Genomic DNA, 21,015 nt, shown 5'->3' on the forward strand with positions numbered 1-21,015 from the left:
TAAGCAGCATTGCTCCATGGTCACTCAGTACCTTCCCCTTTTCTGTCTCCTTAGAAATACACTTTTCAGCGTGGCTAGGTGGCACAGTGACTAGAACACAGACCCTGGAGTCAGGAGGACCTGAGTTAAAATCTGACCTTAGACACTTAATAATTACCTAGCTGTGTAGCCTTGGCCAAGCCACTTAACCCCTTTGCCTTACAAAAAAAACCTAAAGGGGAAAAAAAAGAAATACATTTCTCAAGAGTCAGGAATCACAACAAATTACAATCACTTTATAAGTTAACCCCCTTTTCAGATACCTTCCATGGACACACAATCCTCATGAGCCAAAGCATCATAAAAAGTCATTTTATTTCATGAATCACTTATGCCCCTCCCCCAGCATAATCCCTCCAATTGTAGCCAAAGCAAGAAGCAAAGCAATATCTTTTCATGATGTTTTGAGGTCCAGTCTCTCCCTCTATCTCTATAGTACTCCAACCATAGCCCTACAGTCCCCCCCCCACCAAAGTATTGGGTACACATTATCTTTTTAATATTCCAACTATGCTACTTAAACCCTCATTAGCAAAAATTTGGATTAAGATTTGATCACTTCTTAATCTTTTTATCTCCAATTTTTCTAAGTAGATTCCCACCCTCTGCCTTTATGGTACTATAAACCTCTAAGTATCTAGCAAAGTAAAGTCACTTCTAATTTAATTATGTATTGACCCTCTAAGCACTCTAAAAATCGGGACACCCTAAGATCTCCCTTAATACCTTTGGAATTCATTTTAAGGTATGGTAGACACAGGCAAAGGTCTATCCAACATGACATTTCTTTTTTCCATTTTTTCTTCCTCTCTTTATTTTTTAAATTATTTTTTGCTCTTCTATGAGGTTTTGGATTTGCTTTCAATTCATAGACTCCTTTGAGACTTCCCATGCAGGTAATTTGTCACTGTTTTCTTCTTCTGAGATGGCATCTTCACTTGTATACTATTTTTCTATGGTTAGTGCTTTTAGTTTTTTTTTTTGGGGGGGGGGGTTGCTCATTTTTATTGAACCCTGCTCCTGAGGTACAGGAAGTATAGTCCTAAGATTTTTGTGCAGGAGCTGGGGTCTAATCCCTGGCTTATAGGTAGCCAAGATGTTGCCTACACAGTCCAGGTGTTAGCTAGACAGAGGTTTGTTTCTTCCTTTATGTCCAGGCTCTGCCTAGGTAGTGTTTTGTTTCCAGACCAGTCCTGTCTTTTGCCCCCATGTTCCCAGGATTCAGACATTGTTTAGTGATGGTATTCTCTCTACTTGCTTGCTTTCTAGCTACCAGGACCTGTGCTGTTGTATAACTGCCAGGGTAAGGATTGCACTGTGGCTAAAAGCCTCCAGTTGGCTTTCCTGTTTTCCCATCTAGTTGGATTTTACTTTCCCTATTCTCCCAAAGAGTGAGACCTTCGCTGAACATCCTCTATAATTAAAAAAGTGTTTGATGTTTTCTGCTTTTTTCTTTCCTTTCTTCTATTTTTATTGTGTTCTGTAGTTTCGATGTTTGCCTAGAGGTTTCATTTAATTTTGTATAGGGAAAAACTCCAAGAACTGTTACCTTGACTCCATTCTAGAAGTCCCCCAGGCCAGTTACTTTGTTTTTATTTTGAATTTTACAATTTTCCCCCAATCTTGCTTCCCTCCCCCCACTCCCCACAGAAGGTAGTCTTTTAGTCTTTACATTGTTTGCATGGTAAGCACTGATCTAAGTTGAATGTGATGAGAGAGAGAAATCATATCCTTAAGGAAAAAACAAAGTATGAAATATAGCAGAATTACATAATAAGATAACATTTTTTTAAATTAAATATAATAGACTTTGGTCTTTATTCAAACTACACAATTCTTTCTCAGGACACAGATGACATTCTCAATCGCAAATACCCCAGAATTGTGCCTGATCATAGCTCTGTTGGTATGAGGAAGTACATTAATGTTGATCATCACTCCCATGTTGCTGGTAGGGTGTACAGTGTTCTTCTGGTTCTGCTCATCTCCCTCAGCCTCAATTCATGCATATCCAGCCAGGCCTCCCTGAATTCCCATCCCTTCTGGTTCTAATAGAACAACATTGTTCTATCACATTATCTATATGATATCTATATCTATATCTATATCTATATCTATATCTATATCTATATCTATATCTATCTATATCATCTATATCATCTACATCTATATATATCACAGTCTATTAAACCACTGCCCAATTGATGGATATCCCATCAATTTCCATTTCTTTTCCACCACAAACAGAGCTGTTATGAATATTTTTGTATAGATGATGTTTTTACCCTTTTTCATGATCTCTTCAGGGTGTAGGCCCAGAAGAGTTATTACTAGATCAAAGGGTATGCACATTTTTGTTGCCTTTTGGGCATAATTCCAAACTGCTCTCCAGAAAGGTTGTATGAATTCACATCTCCACCAACAATGTATTAGTAGAGATCTCTTTATTTGATGTTAGTGCTTTTCTGCCATTTCACCTATTGAGGTTTTATAGTATTTTTTCAGTGTCTTGTGACCTTTATTAAACACTTAATTTCCTTTTCATAGTTTTCTTGTATCACTCTAACTTCTACCCAAAATTTTCTCTGTTGATTTTCTGTTTTTCTTTAACTCTTCTATGAATTCTTTTGGGTTTGATTCCATTTGAAGTTTTTATTTTTAGCTATCACATTGTTGTCTTTTTTTCTGAGTTTAGGTCTTCTTCTTCCTACACACTGTAATAACTCTTGGTTATCAAATTAGTTTTGATTTTTTTGTGTGGTCATTTTTATATTTTTTTTCTTAAAATCAAACTTTTTATTAAATTTGGGTTCTATTCACATGAATGTGGGAAAGCACTGACCCAAAACTTCAGGCATTTTCATGCTATTGTTTTCTGAGTATGGGTTGGATTGTGTTTTCAAGGTATTATAACCCTGGGGAAAGTGGTCTCATTTAAATTTATTTTATTAGCCCTGTCTTCCCATTAACAATTAATATTTCTCCATCTTTTCAGTTTACATTTCATTTCATTTTATTTTTCTTTAATTTATTTATCCATTTATCCATTACTAAAATATTCTTGTTTAGGAGTAAACATAATACCGCCATCCCCACAAAAATATAAAACCTCATGAGAAATAAAGTGAAAGAAAGAGAAAAAAATTGTGTTTCAGTCATCAGGTCTAGCTCAGGTGGATCACCTTCTTTATCCATCATAGAAGTTACTTCCATACTTTTCCACAGTTACTGTTGCTGATTGTAATTCCTTCCATCCATTCCTTCCCATTACCATCTATCATATTATCTCTCTCCTTTCACTCCGTCCCTCTTCAAAAATGTTCTGTAGGGCAGCCAAGTGGCCCAGAAACCCAACAATCACCTGGCCCTGTGGCCCATAGAGACTACCCAATCCCAGCATCTTGCAAAAAGTAAAAAAATATGTGCTATATCTGACCATCCTCTCCTGTAATCTACCCTCTCCTCTATCACCCACATTCTCCCTCCCCTTGTCCCCTTCTCTTCTTTTTCTTCTAGATGTCTATTCACTATTGAGTGTGCATGCTGAGTATGCTGAGTGTGTATCTCTGAGCCATTTCTGTTGAGAATGAAGGCTCTCTCTCATTCCCCCTCCCCTTCCTGCCTTCCATACCATTGCAAAAGCTACATGAAATATCTTTTATATGAAATATCTTAGCCTGGTCTACCTCTCCTTTCTCTTTCTCCCATCAAATTTCCCTTTCACCCATTAACTCCATTCTTACAATATATTATATCTTCAAATTCAATTTTCTACCATGCCTAATCTATAAAAACTCCTTCTGCCTGTTCTATTATATGAGAAGGTTTATATGAGTATTAACAGTATCTGGTCATTTCAATAGGAACATTTGAAATTCCCCTGTTTCATTGAAAGTCCATCTTTTCCCCTGGAAGAGGATGTTCAGTTTTGCTGGGTAGTTGATTCTCAGTTGCATTCCAATCACGTTTACCTTCTGGAGTATTATATTCCAAGCTCTATGAGTCCTTAATTTAGCTGATCCTACGTCCTGTGTGATCCTGACTGCAGTTCAATATTTAAATTGTGTCCTGGATGTTTGTAATATTTTCTCTTTGACTTGGGAGTTCTAGAACTTGGCTATAATATTCCTGGGGGATGTTTTTTTATCTCTTTCTGGGGGTAGATCAGTGGATTCTCTAAAGTTTTGTTTTACCCTCTGCTTCTAGTATATCAGGACAATTTCCCTGTAGAAATTCCTTAAAAATGAGGTCAAGGCTATTTTCCTGATCATGACTTTCAGGGAGCTTGATAAATTTTAAATTATCTTTCTTGGACCTGTTTTCCAGATCAGTTTTTTTTCAATGAGGTATTTCACATTTTCTTCTAATTTTTCATTCTTTTGGTGTTGAAATATTGTGTCTTGATTTCTTGCAAAGTCATCAGCTTCCTTTAGCTCCATTCTACATCTGAAGGTTGTGTTTTCCTCAGAGATCTTCTTCATATTCTTTTCCATCTGGCCAATTCTGCTTGCTTTTGACTTCATTTTCATGTTTTTTCCTGCATCTCTCTCACTTCTTTTCCCAATTTTTCTTCTATATCCTGTACTTAATTTTCAAAATCTTTTTTGAGCTCTATCATAGCCTGAGCCCAGCTTCTATATTTCTTGTAGTCTTTAGATACAAAAGTTTGGACTTTCTCATCTTCAGATTGAGCATTTTGTTTCTCCATGGGAGGAAGTAGTTGTCTAAGGTAAATTTATTTTCCAAGTTACCTTGGGCTGGAGAATTGCCTCACTGGATCTTTGTTTTTTTTTTTTTTCTGTTTGCTCATTTCCCCAGCTTGTACCTGGTTTTGGGGTGCTTCCTGAGCTTTTAAGTATTATTGGGACATTCCCCACAAGGACCTCAGTATGTGTGAGTCTCTGACTGTTCTCCTGGTCTGTGAATGACCACAAGCTTACCCCTCTGCCACTGGGCTGTGGGGTGTGGGGTCCCCTGCTCTATGGGGGGCCTAGATGGCAACCATGTTCTGAATGTGGTCAAAGCCCAAGAGTCCTGTTCCCAGGACAGAGGACAGACCTCAGCAGTCTCCCTCCATGCCCTCACCTTCTCTGGGCTGAGCACTCAGGGTTCAGCTGCCCAGATGCTCCTGCTGGGCAGCTCCATTGACTTGCTTCAATTTCCTGGAATCTGGGCTTCTGTACTGGCAGCACTGAGGGCTGGGGCTTCACACTTGCCCTAGCAGAGGTCTTCCTGCTGATCTTCCAAGTTGTGCTTGGGGTGCAGGTCAGGAAACTACTTTGGTTGCAGGGAGCCAGCACTCCCAGGTGCCCTGGGGCTGTTCCTGGGAAGCTGAAGTCCCTTTGCTCTGTTGCAGTGCTGTCCCTCCAATCCCATGGAACAAAGTTTTCCTACTATTTTCCAGGTTACCTTGGACTGGAGAATTGCCTCACTCGATCTTTCTTTGGGTTCTTTCTCTAGAAAATTTAGTTAGAGTCAATTTTAAGGTTTTTGAAATATTTTGGAGAGAACACCTAAGAGAGGCTCTCCCCCTGCTGCTATCTTGGCTCTGTTTCTTATTTCTCCAATTTTTAAATCTGATTTTATTTGTATAAAAAGAATTTTTATAATTTTACTTATATAATTCCTTAGTTTGGGAAACAGTATATTCCCAGATATTTTATAATGTCTAGAGTTATTTGAAATGGAGTATTTTTTGTTAACTCTTTTCATAGAGCTCTATTTGGGCCACAGAAAAACTGAGGATTTATGTAAGTTTACTTTATATGCTACTACTTTGCTAAAATTGTTTCAACAAACTTTTTTAGTTGAATCTTTGGAATTTTCTAAGTATATCATGTCATATGCAAAGAATATCATATGATTATGTCATTCTGATGCCATCTGTTTCTTTACTTCTTTTTTTCTTCTTTTGCTCTTGCTAGAATTTCCAATAAAATAATGAATATTATTGGTAATAGTGGCCATTAGAATGATAGTTGCCACTATGACTTGGATGGACATACATGTGATAAATGTCAATGAATTTGAGAAAAACTAAATGTCAAGGCATTGGTATCAAGAAAGGCATATTGGGCAAAAAATAGAGGTCATTGTGATTTTCTGAAAACTATAAGAATGACTTCAATTTTGCTTAAATCCTATTCAATGCAATTCAATAATTCCAACATAAAGTAAAATTAGAAAACAGATGGTTTTAATTGTTGCAATTTTTGTTTAAATAAAATTCATCTAATAAGTGCATTGGACAGACAAAATACCTTTTGGTTTAGAGGAATCTGATGTCCAAGGTAAATATTGCTAAAGGCAGCCAGGGTGTCTTATGATATCCCTGCTTTTTCTCCCGAAAGAATAAAATATTTTGTAAGTTCTCTTAGTGAACATACACATATTCACAACTACAAGTGACCCTGGCTCCCCATAGACCCCCTTTCTATCAATTAAAGATGTAATTTTCTTCCACTTATGAGTTTGATTTTCATTAGGATTAATAATACTTTCATTACCTTAGTAATTAAAATGAGAATCTTTTTGAAAAATAGCTAGTAGGAAGAGAGAACTCAGACAGAAAAGTTATAGTTCTGTTCTCTTATGTGATCAGAATGGGAAAAATCAGGATCCAGTTTTTCTCCTAGAACTATTACTCCACAGAGTCTTCTAGCAACTGCATCATAACCTGAGGAGTGCTGCCATTTTCCCCTTATCCTGACTGGGAACCATAATAGGGAAAGAAATAGACATTCTAATCTCTCTTCTTGATGGTCTTCAAGATCTGCCCTCATACTACAACTTATACTTTGGCATTTCAGTAAACTTCTCTAATTTTCTTATTCAAAACACCAGCAAATTTCAAATAAAAACATTTCTGTGATTATTTCACCTCCTTAATACAAATACTAGACAAAAACCTAGGGCAAGAATATGTTCTCACTGCCTGAATAATAGAACATTGAGCCATCTTCTCAAGGTCCTTTCTCAAGCACTAAGAGAAATAATTCCATTCTCCTAGAAAAGGTTTCTTGGACGCTTTATCTCTCTAGTTAAGCCTTAAAGTAACTTAGCAGTGTGGTCTGTGCTGTAAAACAAACTGGCTAGAGGTGTGTGTGGTGTGTGTGTGTGTGTGTGTGTGAATGGAAAGGGGTGTATTTATAGGGACAAGGTTTACCTGAACACATCTGCCCCACGAACTGCAATTACTTTGTCGCATCAAAAATAAAATTTCACAGAAGGGATCTATGATGAGTCTGAAAAATAAATAATCCTTTGTCTCAGGTAAAAATTTCCTTCAGTAATTACAAGTTATTAATTGGAAAATCTAAAGAAAAAATATTAACATTTGAGAGAGAAACATTTGCCCCTCTGACTGATAACTAGGAGGAAATAAAGTAGATTGTGATCTCTAGGTACTGATATATGAGGATCCCAATTCCTTTAATTAGGATTTTTTTCCTATAAAATTTATAATTGAATCTGTTCTTACTAACAATATTTATATGGTATTTGATTATGTAATGAAATTTAAGAATATCATTAGTTACAACAACCATATGAAATTAGTGCTTTAATTATCCATAGTTAGGAATCTATGTTCATTTTTGGGGAATGTGTTTAAAAAACTGAATGGCACATTGAGGGAATAGTAGAAATGTAATTTTTTTCTGTACATATATATTTGTTTTTCCTTTCCTTTTTTATTTTGTTTACAAGATTGTAAACATGTTAGTTGGCTTTTAGTACATAGCAACTGCATGATGATATATTGAAAGTTAAAGTGAATTATAGATATTAGCATTCTGTACATGTCTATTTATCTTGTAAGTAGAAAAAGATAACTAAGAGAATTAAAGTCACATGGAATAGGATTTGGGGGGTCGGAATAAATGGCTGGCAATATTTTAACTCTAGCTTCTTGATCAAGTGTCCAATGGACTCTATCATCTGCCTATCAGTTGCATTCCTGGGGTATATAAGTTCTCATATTATTCCTTGAATGATCCTGTCTTTGCTGGGGTAAATTTTAGAGTAATTCGAAAGGATGGATGACTATTTTGAAGCTCTTCCAGTATTTCATATCCTTGATATAGGAAAGTCACTGCAGAAAAACAACAATTACATTTCTTCTACAAAGATGGAAAGTTGAAGCAAAGTGAGTTAAATTCAGAGCAATCTATTTGACATGTAAAAGAAGAAAAGTAACCTCCCACTCTTCTAAAAAAATAGAGGAAAAATTAACTAAGGAAAAATAAAAAGGAAGAGAATAACAGTAGCAAGACCATTCGCTTTTTTTCACACTAGAAGATATGCTCAGAATGTGATCTGTCCATGACTATCCAGAAACTTGATGAAAAGCAAAGAAATCTCTACTTGAACGCACTTATTAAAATAAAATTTAAAATAGAATTTAAAAAACAGACATACATTTTTATTTAACATGTTTACACATTAGCCATATTCTGTTTGAGGAATTAAGTCTAAGGAAAGAAAATCTTAAGATAGGAAGGAAAAAAAAAAATTAAAGTGAAAACAACATGTTGTTCATTCAGATTCTGTAGCTTTTTTTTTGTTTGGTTTGGTTTTTGCTCATTTGGATGTGGATAGCATTGTTCATAGCTGGTTTTCCAGTGTTGTTGAAGCTCTCTTAACTGTTGAGAGAAGTTTCATCCACAATTACAAAGCTGATCAGCTCCACAATATATATATATATATACATATATACATATATACATATATATATATATATATATATATATATATATATATATGTAAAAATCTTCCCTTGGTGCTGCTCCTTTAACTGAGCATTAGTAAGTATGATTTTTTCCATGTTTCTCTAATCCAACTATGCAGGGTTTGTTCTGGAACAATAGTACTGAATAACATTCATATACCAGAACTTATCCAGTTATTCCAGTTGATGAACATCCACTCAATTTCCAGTTCTTTGCTACTATAAAAAGGACTGCTAAGAATATTTTTGAACTCGTGGGATTTTCCCCATTTTTTGGTGATTTCTTCAGGATATAGTCATGGTATTGTTATTATTGGTCAAAGGATATGATCAATTTTATTGCTCTTTGGGAGTGGTTTCATATTGCTCTCCAGAATGGTTGGGTTAGTAAACAATCGCAAAAACAGTGCATTAATGTCCTAATCCTCTCACCACTTCTCCAACATTGTCATCTTTTTTGTCATCTTAGCCAATCTGATAGTTGTGAGGTGGTACCTCATAGTTGTTTTAATTTGCATATCTCCAATCAGTAATGACTTGGAACAATTTTTCATACATATATATATATATATATATATATATATATATATATTTTAGATAGATAGATAGATAGATAGACAGACAGACAGACAGACAGACAGATAGATAGATAGATAGATAGATAGATAGATAGATAGATAGATAGAATTTTTTCATTTGAAGTTGCCCGCTCATATCCTTTGACTATCAATCGGGAAATAATTTGTAACATTCAATCCAACAATCCAATTCCTTATTTATTTTAGACCTTTATCAGAGCCCCTAGCTAGGAAAATTGTTTCCAGCTTTCTGTTTTCCTCCTAATCTCTGCAGGATTGGTTTTATTAAGGTAAAACTTTAATAGTTTGATATAATCAAAATCATCTATTTTGCAATTCATATTGTACTCTGCTTTTTACTTGGTCATAAACTTCTCCCTTTTTCATAGATCTGACAGAGTATTTCTTGATCAGTTAATTGGTCTATGGTATTTCCATTTATGTCTAAATCCTGTACCCATTTTGACATTATTTTGGGATAGATGAGATGCGAATCTATGCCTAGTTTTTGCCGTATTATTTTCTAGTTTTCCTAGCAATTTTTGTCAAATAGTGACTTCTTAACCCAGAAGTTAAAGTCTTTGGATTTGTCAAATAAGAGACTATAGTCATTTATTACTGTTTCTTTTGTACCTGTCTTAATCCAATGGTTCATTACTCTTATTTTTTAACCAGTACCAGGAAGTTTTGATGACTGCTGCTTTATATTATAATTTTCATTCTGATAGAGCAATGTCACCTTGCTTCACAGATTTTCATCAGTTCCCTTGATATTCTTCACCTTTTGTTGCTCCAGAAGCATTGTGTTACTATTTTTACTCGCTCAGTAAAATCGCTATTTGTTAATTTGATTGGTATGTCATTGAATAAGTAATTTAAATTGGGAAGAATTGTCCATTATATTAGCTTGACCTAACCATGAGCAATTGAAATTTTTTCCATTTGTTTAGATATGAATTAATTCGTGTGAAAAGTACTTCGTAATTTTGTTCATAAAGTTTCTGCTTTTGCTTGGGAGGTAAATTCACAAGTATTTAATGTTGTGCGTGGTAAATTTAATTGGAATTTTTCTTTCTATCCCTTGCCCTTGGTCTTTGTTGTTCATATACAGAAATGATGATTATTTATATGGATGTATTTTATATCCTGCTATTTTCCTGAATTTGTTAATTGTTTCAAGTAGTGTTTTAGATAATTTTCTCAATTTCTCTAAGTATACCATCATATTACCTGCAAAGAATGAAAGCTTTGTTTCCTCATTGCCAGTTCTAATTCCTTCAATTTCTTTTTCTTCTCTTATTTATAAAGCTAACATTTCTAATACTATATTGAAGAGTAATGGTGATAAAGGACAACCTTATTGCACCCTCCATCTTATTGGGAATGATCTTAGTTCATCCCTATTACATATAATATTTGTTGATTGTTTTTGATAGATAGCTATTATTAATTTAATGAAAACTCCAATTATTCCTATAGTCTCTAGTGTTTTTAATAGAAACAGATCTGTATTTTGTCAAAGACTTTTTTCTACATCTGTTGAGATAATCATATGATTTCTATTGGTTTTGTTATTTATATGTTCAATTATGTTGAGTGTTTTCCTAATATTGAACCATCCCTAACTACCTGGTATAAATCCTACCAGATCATAGTATATTATCCTAATAATACTAGGTATAGGATACTGTTGTTAGTCCATACATGAATCTGGGACATAGTCCAAAGAGGAGAAACTATTGAGTACTAGAACTTGAAGTCACAGGGAAACAGTTTCAGAGCAGAAAAGAGTAATACTGATTGCTCACAGACAAGAACATAGGCTGATATTTTAGTAAACAGATCTTTATTTTGATCACAGCATATTGGAAAAACTAAAAACTTAAAGATTCCTAGAATTAGCTCTGCAAACAACCAAACAAAAAAAGAAAGAAAAAAAACATAAAACTTAGGACAGTGCCACTTCAACCACAGAATCAGAGTTCAACTTTAACATAAATTAAAAAGTCAAGAAAGAGCCTAGGAAAAAATGAGTAAACAACAAGAGCAAAAAAAAAAAAACATGATCATAGGAAGTTATTATGGTGACAAGAAAAACTCAAAACAGAAACTCAAAAGAAGACTTCCAAGTCAAAACTATCCTGTCAAAAGCCTCAAAGAAAGATGAGAACTAGTCTCAGTTACCCAAAAAATAACTGAAAGAACTCAGAAAGGATTTGATAAAAAAATTAAATAAAAGATGTAGAGGAAAACTGGAAAAAGAAATGGCATTGAAGCAAGAAATTGTTAAAAAAAAATCAAGAGCTGTGGAAAAGAGGTACAAAAAGTACTGAAGGAAAAAGTATTTTTTTCCAATTATTTTTAAAGGCAATTTTCAACATTCATTTTTTTAGTTTTTTTTTCTCTCCCACCCTTCCTTCCCCCTCCCTAGAATAGCAAGTAATCTTATATAGCTTATGCATGTACAATTGAATTACACATATTTTCCTATTGGTCACATTGTGAAAGAAAAATCAGACCAAAAAGAGAAAAAAACATGAGAAAGGGAAAACAACAAAAAAAATTAAAAAGGTGAAGATAGTATGCTTCAATATACATTAAGATCCCATAGCTATTTCTCTAAATATGGATGACATTTTCTATCTCAGGTCTTTTAGATTTGGCTTAGATCACTGAATTGCTGAGAAAAACTAAATTTGTCATAACTGATCATCATACAATGTTGCTGTCAATGTGTACAATGAAATTCCAGAAAATATTATATTTTTAAAAAGATGTCAGATGAAGGGGGCAGAGTCAAGATGGTAGCGAGAAGTCACAAACTTTTTTATGCTCACCCAGGTTTCCCTCAAAAACAATTATTAGTTAAATCTCTAAATGGATTTTGTAGTGACAGAACCCACAAAAGAACAGAATGGAGCATCGTTCAGAAGGTCTGTCTCAGATAGATTGTGAGTGTGCCCAGGGCAAAGAATGGAAAAATCAGCAGCAGGGCAAAGTGGGGATGGGCTGTAGGCTCTCAGCTACAAAAGAGACCTCTTGAGGAGGCCCCTGGAGTTCAGACTCAGCTGGTCAATGGGTCAATGGTACAGCAGCCCAACTGGGAGAACTCCAACACAACTGAAGTCCCATTCATCCAGTGCAACTGAACTGGACAGCCCAGTCCAGGTGGCAAGCCTAGCATTACCAACCCAGAAGGCCTAACCCAGTGAGCAAGGTATTGGCATTCCAATGTGGACAGACCAGAGAACAAGCCTCTGATGTTCCAATCACAGAGGGTCTAGTGATCAACCATTTGGAGTTGTCAATGTAGATGGCCCCAGATCAGTGAGGAGGCCTCAAGAATTCTTAATATCAGAGTTCTGAAAGTAGACCCCTCCCCAACACAAATGTTCAGAGGAAAGCAGGGTCTATAAAAAGGTACCTTGGGAAAACCAATGGGCAAAAAAAGGATGGCAGAAAAAGCTGTGAAGCTGCATAGAAGAATCTGAATTGATCTTCCAACCAAAAAAGACTTCTTGGAAGAGCTCAAAAAGAATTTTAAAGAGTAAGTAGAAAAATTGGGGAAAGAAATGCAAGAGAAATTAAACATCTTGTGCAACAGCACAAAAACTGGCAGAAGAAAACAAATCCTAAACAAAACAATTGAAAAATACAAATGAAAAATAAAATGGAAAGGGAAAAACATTAGAAAAACATGGGAAAAGCAACTGATCTGGAAAAAAATGATTCAAGAGAGATAATTTAAGAAGTATTGGAAAGTCATGATCAAAAAAAAGAATTATCAGAAAGCCATGATCAAAAGAAGAGCTCCCATAACATGGAAATGGATGGCAGAATGAATTAAAAGCCAAAATACTTCAAGATATTATTTACAAGGAACAGATCTGAAACAGAAAGATACAAACCCAGTAAGGATAAAAGGCTAAAGCAGAATACACTATGCTTCAGCAGAACTGGAAAAAGTAAGGGTAGCAATCCTTATCTCAGATAAAGCAAAAGAAAAGTAGATTTCATTCCAAAGGATAAGGAAGGAAACAATATCTTTCTTAAAGTGAAATAATTTCAGTTTGAAACATGTATGCAGCAATTGGTACAGCATCCAAATTCTTAGAGGAGAAGCTAAATGAGTTACAGGAAGACAGGCAGCAAAATTTGATTGGTAGGGGATTTCAACCTTCCTCTTTCAGAATTAAATGAATCTAATCATAAAATAAATAACAAGGAAGGAAAGGAGGTAAATAGATTGTTAGAAATGTTAAATATGATAAATCTCTGGAGAAAATTGAATGGGAATAGAAAGGAATATACCTTTATCTATGTAGTACATGGCACCTACACCAAAACTGATCATCTATCAGGCCATAAAAATCACACATTCAAATGCAAAGACAGAAATAATAAATATGTCCTTTTCCGATCAGAATGCAATAAAAATACATGTAATAAAGGGCCATGTAATATAGAATAAACATTAGTTGTAAACTAGATTATGCAATTTAAAGAATGAATGGAACAAAAAAAGAATTTTGGCAATAATAATTTCATCCAAGACAATAACAATATGGAGATAATAAACCAAAGCTTGTGATATACAGTCAGAATGATTTTCAGAACAAATTTTATACTTTTAAAAACTTACACGAATAAAATAAAGAAAGAGGAGATCAATGAAATGGGCATGCAACTAAAAGTACCTAGATAAGAACAAATTAAAAATCATTTAAATATCAAATTAGAAAATCTGAAAATCAAAATTGATTAATAAAATCAAAATGAAGAAAACTATTTAACTAGCAAATAAAACTGAGTTCACTTTATGAAAATGATAAAAATAGGTAAACTTTTGGTTAATTTGATTACAATATGTAAGAAGAAAACCAAATTACCTGCATCAAAAATGAAAATGAATTCACCACTAAATGAGCAGAAAATTAAAGTAACAATTTGGAACTATATTGCCCAATTTCATATCAATAAATTTGACAATCGAAGTGAAAAGAAAAGCTATTTTCAAAAATATAAATTGCCCAGATTAACAGAAGATGTTAAATATTTAAATAACTCCATTTCAGAAATAGAAACTGAATGAGAAATCAATGAATTCCTTAAGAAAAATATCTTCAGGGTCGGATAAGATTCACAACTGAAATCTGCCAAGAACGTAAAGAACAATTAATTCCAATTCTTTATAAGGTATTTGAAAAAAATGTTGAAGAAGACTTTCTGCTAAATTCCTTCTATGACATCAATATGGTTCTGATATCTAGACCAGAAAGAGGTAAAAAAGAAAGAAAATTATAGATCAGTTTCCTTAATTAATTTTGATGTAAAAATTTTGAATAAAATATTAAGAAAGAGATTACAGCAAGTTTTCACTACGATAATAAGAATGACCAAGTTGAATTTATACCAGGAATATAGAATTGGTTCAATATTACGAGAACTATAAGCATAATTGATCATATCAAAAATAAAACTAACAGGTTATGAAAGGGCAATTCTCAGATGAAAGTAAGTCTATCTAAAGTCATGTAAAATACTCTAAATCACTGATTAGAGAAATGCAAACTAAAACTACTCTGAGGTACCACCTCACACCTATCAGATTGATCAATATGACAAAAGGAAATTGATCAGTGTTGGAGGAGATATGAGAAAACTGGGACAATAAAGCATTGCTGATGGAGTTGTGAATTGATCCAACATTTCTAGAGAACAATTTAGAATTATGCCCAAAGATCCATAAAAAAGGGAAATTTTTGTACCATAGGTACAAAAATATTTGTAGAAGCTCTTTGTAGTTACAAAGAATTGGAAATTGAAAGGATGCCCATCAGTTCAGGAATGGCTGAACAAATTGGGTTATATGAATGTGATAGAACACTATTGTTCTATAAGAAATCATGAAGGATGGGACTAAAGAATTACCTGGAAAGATCTTCATGAACTAATGCTGAGTGAAGTGAGCAAAAACCAGAAAAATATTTTACTCACAAGTAGCAACATTGAGTGATGATCAAATATGATGGGCTTGTTTACTTCAGTAGTACAATAATGAAAGATAATACTAAAAGACTTGTGATGAAGAATACCATCCACATCCAGAGAAGGAAATGTGGAGTTAAAGTGCAGACAAAATTTTACTATCTTCCATTTTTTTAAGAGTTTTCTTATATATCCTTTTTCTCTAATTTTTTTCCATTTCAATTTGATTCTTCTTTCATAACATAATTAATATGTATATATCTATGTTTAGCACAATTATACATTTATAGCCTATAGTAGAATGTTTTCTCTCAAGGGAGAGAGAAGAGGGAAGGAAGGGAGAGAAAAAATGTAAATTCAAATCATGGAAAAAATGATAGTTGAAAGCTACCATTGTGTGTAGTTGGAAAAATAAATTATGTATCAAAAAAAAGAACAAAAGAAAAAAGATCAGGCAGATTCCAGAAAACCCTATAAAGACTTGGATGAACTGATGCTGAATAAAGTGAGCAGCAGTAGGAGAACATTGTACATTTTAGCAGCAACAGTGTGTAATTTACTATTATGGATTGAGTCTTTCTCAGCAATAATGCAAAGACAACTCTAAAAGACCTGATATGGAAAATTTTGTTCACATTCATAGGAATAAATTTGTGTTCTGAATACAGATCAAAGCACACTTCACCTTTTGAGTTTATTTTTTGCTTTTATCTTCTGTTTTCTTTTTTTTTGTTCTGCTGCTTCTTTCACAGCATGATCAATATGAAAATATGTATAACACAATTGTAAAGGGAGAAACTTCATGAAATTACTTATTATGCTATGGTGGGGGGGATGAAAAGTGGGAGGGAGAAAACTTTACCAAAATGAATGTTGAAAATTATATCTAAATATAATTGAAAAAATTTTCAAAATGTATCTTTAAAATTCTTTATTCATGTAATTTGAAAAAGTAAATTAAAAAATAAAAAAGGATACAATTCACACAATGAAATACTTTGAATTACAAAGAAAAACAATGGAATTATAGGTATTGATAATATGAGAGATTGTCAGGGCAAGACAAATAGAATGATATTTAAATAAGTTCTTCCACCACATTTTTGTATAATTTCATCCGAAGGGATTTAATCTTAAATGGTAGTAGAAAAAAAATACATTATAGGAGAATGTGATCCCTTAGAGAACAGAACAGGATCTATAAATTTCTGTATCTCTGGATCAGCACAAATGGGCTGACTGATGGAAAAGTCATGGACAGAAATGTAGTGACATGATTTGCCCAAGAACTGGTTTCATTGAAATGTTCTGTATAAAGGATAAAAGGACCACTAATAATGTTAAAGAAGACAAAAGTGCTCAGCAGCAACAGGATGATTTTGGTGGCTCTAATCTCAGGGGAGATCCTAGGTGATGGATGAGGTCTGTGAATGTGCTCAACTTGCTTTCGGTGTCTATATAAGAAAGCTACCATGTAGATACTGCTACTTGTCATGACACCCATAAATAAACTATCATACAGAGACTTCCAAATATGAACTTTTAAAGGACTCATGGCATGCATGTCTAAAGCACAGTATCCCCATATCTTTCTTCCTTTATTTGTGTTATTACTTGGAGCAGTTATATATAAGGGCACAAACACATCTATTAACAGATTGAGAAACCAGCAGAAGAGACAGCAAGGGAAAATACATTGGTGAGATCTGGCTTTAATCAATGCCCATATGGTGCTACTGGGACTGATAGTGATCATTTGAAAGAGACTGAGCATACTGGTGCTACAAAGTGAAAGGCCTCGGGACACTCTTTGTAAATAGCTTATTAACTTACATCCAATGTCATTCAAGAAGGTTTCCCACCCCCAAGTCTCTATGATCTTTGGTATTCCTCTGAAGAGAAGCATCATAGTGTTGGCAAAGCTTAAATGAACAAGAAGTGGATCGATGAATCTTCTCCTATAGTCATAATTGAAATGAATGCTGTATAAGCAAAAGAGGAGACCATTCCCTAGAATTCCACTCATAAACTGGATCAGATAAATTATCCCCAGGACTTTTTTGAGAGAAATCATACCTTTAAGAAAAATAGCCACAGTGACCTGAGGGGGAAAAAAAAATATATGAACATTAAGATTATTTAAAATAGGGGGCAGCTAGGTGGCGTAGTGGATAAAGCACTGGCCTTGGAGTCAGGAGTACCTGAGCTCAAATCTGGTCTCAGACACTTAATGATTACCTAGATTGTGGCCTTGGGCAAGCCACTTAACCCCATTTGCCTTGCAAAAACATAAAAAAACAAACAAACAAAATGATTATTTAAAATATAGTTATTTCCAAAAGAGATTTACATCATTTTAATTATCAATAGGAGACACAATAAATTTTTCATGTTCAGTGACTTAGGATATTCAGTTTACACAGTGTTTTCTTAGATTTCTTGAGGATATTAGAGAAAAAAGTTCACAATCCATAGCAAGAGGAATGCCCAATGGATTACATTATGTACACAAAATGAAAAAAAAATGTCAATAAAATTAGAAGTCTAAGGAAGAAATTGCCTTTCTTATATTTTTCTAGCATTTACATAGCGCTTTAGAAATATTATTCATTTTATCTTTAGGAAACTCCTTAATAAATGGTAGTCATTTCAGTCTTATCTTCATGACCCCCATTTAGGGCTTCCTTGCCACAGATCCTAAAGAAGCTTGCTATTTCCTTCTACAGTTCATTTTTCTAGTGAGGAAACAGATTCTGTCTTTTCCAGCATCATAAAACTGATAATTATCTTGTGTTGTATTTTAACACAGCTTTTCCTAACTCTGTCGGGTACTCTACCCACTGTGTCATATAACTGTACACCATTTCCCATTTTACAGGTTAAAAAAATAACTGGAAGAAAAGGTTAGGTTACCTTGCTTTGTATCACATATCTAGTGTTTCTGAGAACAGATTTGAATTTTGGTCTTCCTGCTTCTAAGTTCAGAGTTCTACCCACTGTGACATCTAGTTTTCATATCTATTGATTAATGAAGATATTATGAGAACTAAAATGCACAAATTTAGTTATTTCATTTTTCTGCACAAGTATAATGACAATATTAGAATTGAAATAGAAAACTGGAAATTTTTCATCAACTCTTACTGATACATATCTCAGATTCAAATTTCTAAAATTTACATTGTCTAAGTGGTTAAGGGTAGAGATAGGCAGTCTTGAAAAGAATAATGCAAGATATTAGCAAGCATGTGAATGGATTCAAATGACTAATAGAGAAACTCAAGTTAAAGTCAAAAATGAAATGCAGTTCCCATGTTCTATGAAAAATGTGAAAGGCTCAAAATGGAAAATGAGACATTCATTGGTGATAGGTCAAGTAAAATTTTGTTAGATTATATATTCACCTTATACATTTTTATGTTGTCTTTATTTTTATTTTTACCATTCATTTGGAAGGAGTGGAAGTAGGAGATATCAAAAAAATTGTATGTAAAATTAAAAAATAGAACCCAAATAAAAATGATAAATGGGAAGTTTATCATAGAAATTCATTTCTTCCTCACATCTCAAAAGTTAATAGTACAATACCATTTTCCCTTATTTTTTAAACTACTTCTTGGTATAAAAATATTAAAAAATCTCAATCTTAGAAATATCATATTTTTAGTAGAGGAACCAAGCTAGCAGGTGTTAGAACTTCCACTGAAATTATAGCTTTCTAGCTATACAGGGAATGGAAAAGAAAGGCAAGGGAAGGTAAGGGAGGGCAAGGGAAAGAAGGGAAGAGAGGGGTGAGAGAGGGGTGAGGAAGGGAAGGAAGGGGAAGAGAAGGGAAAGAAGGGAAAGGGAATGGAAGAATAAAGGAGCTGCTTGGCCAGTTTGATCAATAGTAGGATAGTTTGTACTACTTACAGGTTGTTCTTTGTCCTTTGTTCTTTGCTACAAGAGATAGCTTTTTTATTTTTATTTTTTACTTTTTGATTTTTGTGAGGCAATGGGGATAAGTGACTTGCCCAAGGTCACATAGCTAGATAATTAAGTGTCTGAGGTCAGATTTGATTTCAGGTCCTCCTGACTCCACAGCCGGTGCTCTATCCACTGCCCCACTTAGCTGTGCCAGTCCTTTGTTCTTGAAGAGGATAAAGACATCAGGAAAGTGATGCTATAGCTTACAAATGAATTAGAATTAAGTGAGAGAGGGCTATGCCAAGTCACCAGCTCCAATTTCTCCTCTGGAGTCATATGGATGCCTTGACAAGATCTTTCCCAAATCTCAGTTTGCCTGAGAACAGATCAATTCAGTGAATAAATATTGTCCAAAAATAATAGATAAATCGTCTTTCAATTTCTGCTTCTGAGTCAAAGATAATTCTCTATGCTTGTTCTTGAACACAGGGAAACAGTTAATATGACCAGGACTGAATTTATAAACCAGCTAAGTCTGAGCTCATCTCCCTATTGCCCTTAGAGATAATTATTATGTCACCTATCATCTTATCTATAGTGGAAATATGGGATGTGTCTGGAGAAAAAGTAAACTTTTGCCTCAGGTAAGGATTACTATCAAGCAACTACTACTTAATTGCAGTCTCAAAAGGAAATCCTGAGTTGGAGATTCCTTCCTTATGAAAGAAGAGTGAAGGAATGAGCTTCAATGAGAGGCACAATAGAGAAGAATGACATCAAATGGTTTGAAGAAAGAGGAGGAGAAAAAGGAGAGGAATGGAGAGAGGAAAAAGAGAAGAGGTAGGGAGAAGAGGATGATGAAGAGGATGAGGACAGGAGGTAGAAAGACAAAAAACAGAAATGAAGAATCACTATAACAATAATGCAGGGAAGAATTGAAAATAGTTTTTCCTTCTAGAATATGAAATTATGTTTCTTTGGGGAGGTGGTGTGGATATATTTCTTTGGTGAAAGAAATGGAACTTAAAATGTGCTGCTTTTGAGGAAAAGGACCGAATAGAAAACCCATTAAGGCATTCTGAGCCAGCTTTCCAAGTCTTCTTCTCACCATAAAAATGGTGTATATGGGTTTTTTGAGATTTTGGGGGGGAAGGGAAAATGGTATCACAAAGAATCAAAGACCAGTTTTGCAAAATGACAGGGACTTCAGCCGGCATATAGATCAATCCTTATGCAAAAAAAATCCCTGATTAATCATAATATAGCAAGTATGTAAAGATCTCCAGCAAGTGAGGATATACCACCACTTGCCTATTGATTCAACTTTTGTGTAATTCTAGTTGTTAGAAAGGTGCTTCAGTTTGATTATGTGTTTAGTGTTTTTCTTCTAACATCATTTATAGATTTGATCCTATTTCTCCTACCCATTCTTGTTATTCCTACTCTTTGGGTTGCATTTTCTGTTCCCTTGCAACGAGCAAATCTAATCCTCCCCACAATATACAGCCCTCAAGGTCTTAAAAACTACAGCAAGCAACACAACTGTACCCCCACTGATCTTTCATCAGGGTAAATTCATAAGGTTTCCTATTTTCCACGAATTTAAAATTCTTCAGCATTCAGGTTGCTCTCCTCTGTAGCTTTTCCAAGTTTCCAAGGCCCCTTTAAAACAGTAATTCCAAAAGATGATATAAGGTACTCCAGGTAAGGTCTTACACGGAAAGTAACTAATGCTCAAATATTCCAGCAAAGCTATGTTTTGCAATTAAGTCAAAG

At 34.2% G+C, this 21,015-nt stretch overlaps 1 protein-coding gene across 1 annotated transcript; it reads right to left on the reverse strand.

Moving 5' to 3' along the window:
* Window positions 1–16,531: 16,531 nt before the first annotated feature.
* LOC141517100 (vomeronasal type-1 receptor 3-like) lies at window positions 16,532–17,407 on the reverse strand. Its single transcript, XM_074228017.1, has one exon. It carries the CDS (start codon window positions 17,405–17,407, stop codon window positions 16,532–16,534), a length of 876 nt encoding a protein of 291 aa, XP_074084118.1.
* Window positions 17,408–21,015: the final 3,608 nt, after the last annotated feature.

Source organism: Macrotis lagotis, chromosome 3, assembly GCF_037893015.1.
Source record: "Macrotis lagotis isolate mMagLag1 chromosome 3, bilby.v1.9.chrom.fasta, whole genome shotgun sequence".
Taxonomy (NCBI): Eukaryota; Metazoa; Chordata; class Mammalia; order Peramelemorphia; family Peramelidae; genus Macrotis; species Macrotis lagotis.